Source organism: Lactuca virosa, chromosome 9 (genome assembly GCF_052849685.1).
Source record: "Lactuca virosa cultivar CGN04683 chromosome 9, Lactuca_virosa_CGN04683_v6, whole genome shotgun sequence".
NCBI lineage: Eukaryota > Viridiplantae > Streptophyta > Magnoliopsida > Asterales > Asteraceae > Lactuca > Lactuca virosa.
The window spans coordinates 135,319,926-135,330,053 of record NC_136434.1 but is presented as its reverse complement, the minus strand read 5'-3'; the positions used below and the strand labels follow the sequence as shown (position 1 = coordinate 135,330,053).

Genomic DNA, 10,128 nt, shown 5'->3' with positions numbered 1-10,128 from the left:
CTTATTTTTCTTGATCTAATCTTTTATGACCTTTTGCTACTGTTTAATGAAATTTTCCATTTGAAAAGGATGACGTGAAAAAAATAGGGTAAAATGGTATGGGATTTATATGAAAAAAATATTTAATTTTTTTTGTAAGATGTTGCAACGACAATAATAAGATATACCACAACATTTTTAATGGAGGTGTTTCTCAAGTGGTAACGCCGTCGTGGAGGTGCCATGTAAGGCTACCCGGAGTGGGTTCACACCCACGCGTGAGTTTCCTATGTGGCACACATGTGTCACACCAACCCACCGGTGAACACCGCCCCATAGACCGGTGGTTTGGCTGTGAAGTGAGTTCTAGTGGTTGTGAAGACGAAACAAGACGGACATTCTCATTGGTTCTTTAATTTTCCACTCACGTTTCCTCTCCTTCTCTCTCCTCCTTTTTCCTCTTCACTACCAACCCCACCGTTAAACACCATTTTTATAACCTGGTGGGTTAGTTGTGGAATTGTAAAATACCTACGTGGCGCTGATGTGGCTGGTGGTTTGGCTGTGACCACTTCTCACAGTCTAAGCTCCTCCACGGCGTTATGGTCCCATACCATCGGTCTTAGTTTCATTTTTACAATTAATTTGCCTTTAGGGCCGACGTCAAGAGCCAATCCTATCCATCCATGGCAATGGGTCAAATATGATCCACTTATCGTTTAAATTTTTTTTACGTTGAAAGGTGTTATTGGGTTTTAGCATCACCAATGTGTCCAACAAGACCTTCCAACTTCAATTATTTTCACAATACGCTACAAAACCAACTTGATAACAAAAAAGGGACATGTGTGGTAAAGATGAGCCCAAATAATGCGCAACTGGTTAGGATCAAGGGTTAAATGCTAACCCCAGAACCCCATCTCCCAATCTTTAAAACCTTCAAACCAAAAATCATATTCTGACAGCCACGTGGCATGGCGCACAATCTTGATTGTGTGGCCTTTAACGACTCCAAAACTAATCCTCTCCCATCTTAACTTCACCACTATAAGTCATCTTCATCTTCTCTTACTACCCTTCAGATTACTGTGCAATTCGTCTTCACTTCCACTGATTTCTGTCTGAATCAGTCACCTCAGATCAATGGCAACCGCCGTCTCCACCTTTGGAGCCGTCAACCGTGTTCCGGTACTCTTCTTTCATCCCTACTCTTACTCGTCTTTTCTTCCGACGCTTCTTGTTGTTCCTTAGAAATTATACAATTAGTTCAAGACGATTAGTAATTTGATGGATATCTCTAACTGGGTACGTATTTGTATTTTCGTTTTGATTTACTGAATCCGCCATTGTTGTTACAGGTGAGCTTTAATGGAAGCAGTGGCAGTGCTGTAGTCCCAAACTCTTCTTTCTTGGGTAGCAACTTGAAGAAGATAGTGAACTCAAGACTGATCAATAACAACAAGTCTTTCTCCTTCAAAATATTCGCAGCTGAGAAAGAGATCGAGGAAACCCAACAGACTGACAAAGACAGATGGAAGGGACTCGCATATGACATGTCTGATGATCAACAAGACATCACCAGAGGGAAGGGTATGGTTGACTCTCTCTTCCAAGCTCCACAAGACGCCGGAACCCATTTTGCTGTCATGAGTTCTTATGAATACGTCAGTACTGGTCTCCGCTCGTATGTACCTTTCTATACATCCATCTAAATACCCTCTCGATCGAATGAATTGTGATTATGATGTATAATGTTTGATTCGATGTTTAATTTAGATACAATTTGGACAACAACATGGATGGGTTCTACATTGCGCCTGCTTTCATGGACAAACTGGTTGTTCACATCACCAAGAACTTCATGACTTTACCCAACATCAAGGTTTAGATTATAATTCTTTGTATATGGAGTTTTTATGTGTCCAAATTCAGAAAAAAGCCGCTAATTTTTCATTTTGATTATCTAGGTTCCACTCATTTTGGGTGTGTGGGGAGGAAAAGGTCAGGGTAAATCTTTCCAATGTGAACTTGTGTTTGCCAAGATGGGAATCACGTAAGTCTTGATTATCAAAAACTCAGCAAGATTATTTTTTTTTTTTTGAATTTTGATTCGATGTATGTAATATTCCAGCCCAATCATGATGAGTGCCGGAGAGTTAGAAAGTGGGAACGCCGGAGAACCGGCGAAGTTGATCCGGCAAAGGTACCGTGAAGCTGCAGACATTATCAAGAAGGGTAAAATGTGCTGCCTCTTCATCAACGATCTTGACGCCGGAGCCGGAAGAATGGGTGGAACCACCCAGTACACCGTCAACAACCAAATGGTGAACGCCACCCTCATGAACATCGCCGATAACCCCACCAACGTTCAACTCCCCGGAATGTACAACAAGGAAGAAAACCCCCGAGTTCCGATCATCGTCACCGGTAACGACTTCTCCACCCTTTACGCTCCCCTCATCCGTGACGGACGTATGGAGAAATTCTACTGGGCTCCGACGAGAGAAGACAGAATCGGTGTCTGCATCGGAATCTTCAAAACCGATGGTCTCTCTCCTGAAGGTGTTACGAAGCTTGTCGACACTTTTCCAGGACAATCCATCGGTATTCTTTCTTCTGTAAATTAACCTCGGAAAATGTTAAAATACATGTATATATATAACTTATGAATGATTTCTTGTTCAGATTTCTTCGGGGCATTGAGGGCAAGAGTGTACGATGATGCAGTGAGGGAGTGGATTGGAGGTATCGGAGTGGAAGGCATAGGGAAGAGGCTTGTGAACTCAAGGGAAGGGCCTCCGACATTTGAACAACCGAAGATAACAGTTGAGAAGCTCTTGGAGTATGGGAACATGTTGGTTCAAGAACAGGATAATGTGAAGAGAGTGCAGTTGGCAGAGACTTATTTGGACTCGGCGGCGCTCGGAGATGCTAACAGGGATTCCATTGCTAGAGGAGAGTTCTATGGTGAGCTTAGTTAATCGTTAAAAATGGATTTGATGAGATTTAATGGAAGTGTTGTTTCTGAATTCTGATGATTTTGGTTTATGTTGCGTTGTTGGGTGCAGGGAAAGCGGCGCAGCAGGTGCAGGTTCCAGTTCCGGAAGGGTGCACCGACCCGGGTGCGGCTAATTTTGATCCCACGGCTAGGAGTGACGATGGAAGCTGCAATTATACTCTCTAAATTTAGAAACTTTAAGGGAACAGGGAGTGTGTCTCTAAGAGGATGTTAAATAGTTCTATTTTGAAAGATTGTTGCTACCTTTTTTTATAATTTTGTTTGTTAATTAATTCTCGAATAAGTTGCTTTGGACTAAAAAGAATTCAAGCCTATATTCGTTGGGCTATGTTATTTTTACTTTTTAATCAATCATCCATGATTTGAAGTTTATTGTATGATTACAAAAGATATTGTTTAGGTTGGACTTTGTGATTTCTTAGATTTACTTTCAAAATCGAGAATTAATCAAAATCGGAGTCAAATAGATCAAACTGAAAAGAAAAAAAAAATTGAAATTTTGGACATTTGGTCCCTATATATCAAAAAAATGTAATTTGAGTCCTAACTTACATATTTTTTTTGTCTTGTCAGTCTAAATTTTAAAATATCATGCAAATTTGGTCCCTCGAAAATTTAAATGTAATTGAAAAGACTATTTTACCGTCCCGATCTTTTTTCTTTCTTTTTTATTTACTTAAATGTTTTTATAATTAAAAATACTAATAATAAAACCCCTAATATCCTAACCCACCCTCTTCTTTCTCTTTTAATATACAAACTCTATATTCTCTCTCTCTCTCTCTCTCTCTCTCTAGATCACCACCGCCGACCATCACCAGTTGCATCTCACCAGATTTGTCTGTGTTCATATCCATTGTTGTCCACCTTCCTTCAGATCCATTTCCATCCACCTCTGTCCGCCTCTACCACCGCCTACTTCCATACAGATCCATCAAGATCTAATATCGTCTACCTCCTCTGTGATTCAAATCTACAAAAACTAGCGAACACTCTCTTTCTTATCGAGTGGATGATGACAGTGGGTTAGCCATTCGATCTAGGAACTCGAACTAAGGTGGAGAGGGAGGTTCCGATCAGAGTGCGTGTTTCTTCTTCGATGAAGTCGACATCGGATAATGTTCGGGTTCCGACATTCATTCAGTTACACAAGGCTACCGTGTTCGTAGAGTTACAGCGTCGGAGTTCTAGATCCAGATACAGTGGCGATTTGTCAACATTCCAGCAGTGGCGGTGGTTTCAGATTCGTCAACAGTAGCGACAAATTATCAATATTCCAAATCTGTTGCATTCCTCCATGGTGACGTTGGTAAAGGTGGTTGGAGTAGGTGGCAACTTTGGTGGTTTCCGTTGGTTGTAGTGGTTGCCGGAGAGAATGACAATGGTTTTCAGCACGAAAGTGGTGCATTGAATTGGCCGTCGGTTGTAGGCGGTAACGACGATAGCCGGTGGTAGTGGTGTTGCAGCAAGAAAGAGAAGAGAAGAGAGAAGATGGTGTTGGTATATTAAAAGAGAAAGGAGTGGGTGGGGTAGGTTATTAGGGATTTTTGTGTCACCCAATTTCTAGAATGGCTCTGTTTAGGGCAGCAAGGAGTCGAAAGCATGGTTTTTGGGTAAAACCGGTTGTCACGACATGACCATAGGAAGGTCACGACGTGACGAGTTAAATGAGAAATATGTATTCAAGAAGGCTTGTCACGACATGACATGAGAGTGGTCACGTCGTGAGAGTGGTTGCAGCCCAGGCCCATGAATTTTAGGGTTTCCTTCATATTTAAGGCCCTTAACTCATGTCCTAGGGTATCCTCTTCAGCCTCCACCCCTTCCAAACTAAACCCTAGCTTCCATTTTTGAGTTCTTGAGCTTTTGGTGGTGTCTTGGTGACTTGAAGAAGAAGGGATCATCTTTGCTGCATAGATCTTGCTTGCAAGCCTCATTACCATCTTTTAGCAACTTCTCTAGACCTTTGCGAGTATTCAAGCTTTAAGCATTATGATTCCTTGTTGCTAGATCTAGACTTTTATGCATTATTATCCATGTTTAGGTTAGTTAGAGTGTTGGGATTCCATAAAGTTGGGAACTTTATGGATCATTAGAGTCTATTTGTGGTTAGTTGTGCTAGATCTAAAGTTTGGTGGGGTTTGAGCTCATGCTTGAGGTTTTGACCTTATTTTCCTTCATGTGTGACCTAATTTGAGCTCAAGACTTACATTGGGCATGCAAGACCTTAAAGCATCGATTTTTATGGCTTATGAGGTGCAAGGAAGCCTTCTGGAGGAGTTGGCTGTGTGGCTAAATGGATTAAGGGCTTAACCCATTAAGTTGTCTAAGTGGCAGTTCTCACGACGTGACGAGGTGCATGTCACGTCGTGACGATTGAAGACTCGCGACTATTTTGTCTTTAGCTGGTCACGCCGTGACTAAGAGATTGTCACGTCATGAAGGGTCGTTGACCTGTTGACCATTGACTTTTGTTGACCTGGGCACGACTTTGATTCAAACTTGAAGGATTTAGGCTGTTGATTAAGATTCTACCATGTTTTGGTGCTAGTAGGTTTGTGGGAGCAATCAGTGAACAAAAGGTAGCGTGTCGTGGTGTTTCTAGGTTCTTCGATTCAGGTGAGTTCCCTCACTGTACCCATAGGTCGAATGCACCAATGTCGGCCCACTAGATTTTGTTATGTATCCTTTTGTATAGGATGTTGTTGTGTTATAGTGATCTTCTAGATATATATATCCTTGTGTTTTAGGATGTAGGAGTAGCGCTATGTTGGTTAAAGCACCAGTAGGCTGGTTATCGTCTATTGGAGTGCCCTAGGGGTTGTATGTAGTCGTGTAGGATAGCCTGAGAACTCTTGATCTAGGCTTTTTTGCTTGTTCCTTGTTTGGTTTTGGCTCTAGAGTAGGATCATCTGTTCAGGTGTCCATTTCACCTCTGGTTACATATACTTATGCATTCCTTGGAGATTTGCCAGTAGTAGCGCAGTGTGTTAGGAGGGGCCTAGTAGACGGTAGGGAACTGTTCAACGGGTAGATTCATGTTAATAGTTGTCTGTGCTTATGTGCCTACTTGATTGCTTGTCTAATTATATATGTCGACATATCGGGTGGGTTAGGTTGAGGTGGTCCTGCTTCGTGTTATAGGTCAGGATACTAGGTGTGGGCCGGCTCTAAGCGGTAGGCACGAGAGGGGAACCAGTTGGGTTGAGGCGGTAGGCCAAAAAACTCGGGGGAAATCCAGTCTTTGTGGCTATGGGACCGAGGGAAATCCAATCTATGTGAATGTAGGCTCGGAAAGCATTCATCGTATGTGTATTATGGTGTGTGGTATTTTGGGGGAACTCGCTAAGCTTTGTGCTTACCCAGTTGTATATGTCTTTCGGGTACCATTGGTGATCGTGGGAAGGTGAAGGCGTGACTGTACACATTCATCAACAACAATGGAGATTTTGCGTTTACTATATTCCTCTAACCTTTAAATGATGTACTTTGGAACAAATGGTTTTTCTTAATTTGAATTCTATATATGTGAACTTTTACCGTAATTAAAAATAAAAATTTTGATGTGAAAATGGGATGTTACAAGTTGGTATCAGACCCCTAGTTTGAGGGATTTAGAGGAACACTTATGTGAATCTAAACTCAAACTAGGATCCGAGAAATTTCACAAAACGTTTTTGAAAAAGAAATTTGTAATAAAATGGTTAGGTTAGGGGCATGGGCTCGGTCTCTTGTCATGTTCTTGTTTGATTGTTGGCTTGGGATCGGGAACGTGGGCCTCTGACTTAACCTTGGTTTTATAGGAAGGTGTGATGTGTACAGTCAGCCAGAGCCTGAATAGGAAAGTGATTCCCAGAATATTCATACTTGTTATATATGTTGAATTTAAACTTACTAATATGTGAATTGTTAGAAATACATGCTAATGGATAGGCTAGGGATTCTTTCAAGAACTGTATGATAGTATTGTCTGGTTTATGTGATGCCTTATAGCCTAGGAAAGTGCTTGTTATATGTTATTTGATTATATGAATTGCTAGGTGTATGTTGTATAGTTGTATACGGTTAGGATTACATAGCCTTAGAATAATTGACTTAGCCTTATTTCTCGTTCCTTGTATGGTTGAAGGCTTAGGATAGACTCAGTTATTCGACTATCTATCTGATCCTGTATTGTGTACAAGTAGCATCCACAAGGCAACTAGCGGTGCGAAAGCATGATTGAGGACAAACCTAGGATGAGTGCCTAGCAAGTTAGTTGCGGCTCTTAGGAGCGGGTGGGTGTCATTACACCTAGGAGTGCTTTAGTGCAGTGACTTGGGACCTTGGGATGAATTCTGAACCGACTACGGATAGGTGTGGAAGGTAGTATGGGCATGTACCACTGAAAGCACAAGATTCATATGAGAGTTAGAAGGGATCTCGAGGCTACTAAGGAACTAATAGGTGGAGGCATGGTGTGTTGAGCATTGTGCTTTGATGTTTGACCTTTTCCGTTGTATATTTCAGTATGGTGGCTATTAGAGGTTCAGGATCAGGTGCTGGCGGCACTAAGAGGATGGGTCTGAGTGATGAGGAGATCCACGGGATCATTGTTGCCGAAGTGGCCATGTAGCTTAGGGAGGCAATTCTGGAGTTGATTGGGTCAGTTAAGACCGCGTTGCACTATGTCGTCGTCACACATACTGCTACTGTCGCAGCCACTGCAGTCGTTCCCATTATAGGATTTCAGAGAGTCGGGGCGATGTTGTACCGGGAGTTCAGTAATACGAAGCCTCCAGATTTCAGGGGTGACAAGGACGCGATTATCGCTTTGAGATGGATATCTGATGTGGAAGGATGTTTCTACACATGTTCGTTTCCCGGGGAAGAGAAGGTGAAATTTACGCTTAATCTTCCTCGCTTGGGTGCGAAGGATTGTTGGGGGTTTGTGACCCAGAGCTTTTCGCATGCAGAGCGAGCCGCATTGACTTGGAAACAATTTTTGGAGATGTTCTGTGCAGAGTATATTCCACTTGTGGAGTGAGAGCGGCTGGCACAGGAGTACCTGTCGCTCAAGCAGACGACTGAGTCGGTGACAGATTACTGAGTTTATTTAATCTATTTTCAGTGCAATTTTTAGTTTTTAGTTTAATTCAAAAACCCCCCTTTTATAATTTCTGTTTTATTAACTAGAATGTGCCTGATGCAAAAAAGGCATTGACCGTTAGGCTGTGTCAATGGGGATTCGACCCTGCTTCCATATGCTATATTATTAGTGAAACTAGCAGTGAAATTTTATTTGTTAAATATGCCTGCGACAATGTGTTAATAGCCACCAAGTAAGGAGCGACCTGAGTTGCCTCGTACTAGAGACTGTTGGACATGTCAGAATTGGAGAGGAGCTCCCAGGCTTCAATGGTAGCGGAACGGAATGCATGACGGCCCCACTCATACGCAACAGGATTTTACGTAAGAAGGGACTCTCGAGTGAGCCCCATTCCGGGATGTAAATGCCAGGGGCCGCCAAAGGCAAAGAGGAAGAACCTGCAATAGTATCATCCTTCGCTAAAGGCGAGGTAGAATCAGGATCAATTTGAAACCCATCCTCCGAATCTTGCCCGGAGACACCTTCCCCGGGGTTGGTAACGTACTCCGGCTCTTTCTTGGGTTCACAAGGCAGTTCAGTCGCCTCTTCATCCATTCCTTCCGATAGTTTCGGAGCGTCATCATCAGGAATGTCCACCACCACGTCCGACTCCCCCATCAAGAAGTCCACATTTTGCTTCTTATGAAGACGCCTGCCAACAGTGCTGACATGGGTGCCTCCAGTAAGCAGGGAGTCTAACCAGGCCAACGCCTCGTCCTCCGAATCAGGAGGCGGAGGATCATCGCGATAAACCCCCTCAACAAGCGCGTCAGCCAACTATTGGTCAGCATGTCGACAGGATCCTTACACCACAGCAACATTAGGTCTAGCAAGTGCCAGAGCACGATCAACACTAACCGGTGGAGGAAGTATCTCCACCAGGGGCACTTCTCTATGCTGACAACTGCTCTGGAACCTGCCCCGCTGGACCATCTCGAAAAGGAATGATCCTCTGGCGAACTGCAACAAAAAACAAATCACATACATAAGGGGATCGGCAAAGCCCCCGACTTCACCCCGTCGAGATATGCATAAAAAAACAAAGGGGGTGGGGGGAGGATATGCACACTCACCATCCTTCTCCAGGAACCCTCCAGTCGGCGCTCATACCGACGGCGGCCAACATGTAGTCCTCCCAATCCTCCCCATTGAAGGAAATGGTCATCAGCGCTTGCGCCACAGCCTCGCTAGCACCCCATAGTTGAGGCGACCGGACGATGAAAGTGGTTCTGCGAGGATAGCCAAAACTGACTAAGTTGCGGTTCACCCATAACCATTTGTCCTGCCAGTTTTTCTTGGGAGCTTTCTGATTTATGATGAACGCGTGGATGCCCCGCCGCTGAGAGAACGTATGCACGTCGAGCTGGGTAGAGGAGTTGAAGTAGTACTTGAAAGCACCGAATTGAGGAAGCATGCCCAAAGCTCAACAGGCCATCTCGAAGATAACTATTTGGTTGACGGCATTAGGAGTTAGAGCGTCAACAGAAAAGCCATATTGGCGCATGATTTCATCGAAAAAGTCGGTCGTTGGCAGCCAGAGACCTGCTTCGAAGATCGGGATTGGGACTCCGACCTTGCCTTCCGGTGGCCGAGAAATGATCGCCCCTTTCGAGAATATTGCACACCGTGCTCAGGAAGAAAGCCGAATCGGGCCTGCAGGCCCTCAAACTCGAGAGGTGTAGGTTTGATCTCGGTGTTCGGCGTTGCCATTGCTTACTGATAACAAGAGTAATGTAAAAGTGAAAAGAAGCAAAGAGAAAGAAGAGCCAGTTGAAGAGCAGTAGAGCAAAGAAAAGGAAACCGCCCCTGATAAGGGAAGTATTAAATGTGAGGCAGGAAATTCGAACATATACAATGATGAAACCGTCTGCGCAGACGACACCGTCACATCAGTGAACATCAGAGCCATCCTCGCCAAACACGTATCTTGATCTAAGCTAGAACAACTCAGCACCCCAAGCTAACGCTGACGTTTACTAGCTTATAGGGACTTGTTAACGTA

At 43.6% G+C, this 10,128-nt stretch overlaps 1 protein-coding gene across 1 annotated transcript; it reads left to right on the top strand.

Moving 5' to 3' along the window:
- Positions 1 to 1,010: 1,010 nt before the first annotated feature.
- LOC145138530 (ribulose bisphosphate carboxylase/oxygenase activase, chloroplastic-like) lies at positions 1,011 to 3,370 on the top strand. The gene is made up of 7 exons (XM_079072604.1): positions 1,011 to 1,167; positions 1,338 to 1,663; positions 1,756 to 1,861; positions 1,947 to 2,032; positions 2,111 to 2,583; positions 2,665 to 2,946; positions 3,048 to 3,370. Exons 1-7 carry the CDS (start codon positions 1,123 to 1,125, stop codon positions 3,161 to 3,163), a joined length of 1,434 nt encoding a protein of 477 aa, XP_078928730.1. The 5' UTR covers positions 1,011 to 1,122; the 3' UTR covers positions 3,164 to 3,370.
- Positions 3,371 to 10,128: the final 6,758 nt, after the last annotated feature.

Excerpts from the sequence above, each read along its gene's own strand:
- LOC145138530 (XM_079072604.1), top strand. The coding sequence starts at position 1,123 with ATGGCAACCGCCGTCTCCACCTTTGGAGCCGTCAACCGTGTTCCG. Across the intron at positions 1,168-1,337 it reads GAGCCGTCAACCGTGTTCCG|GTGAGCTTTAATGGAAGCAG; the intron begins GTACTCTTCTTT and ends TTGTTGTTACAG. Across the intron at positions 2,947-3,047 it reads TGCTAGAGGAGAGTTCTATG|GGAAAGCGGCGCAGCAGGTG; the intron begins GTGAGCTTAGTT and ends TGTTGGGTGCAG.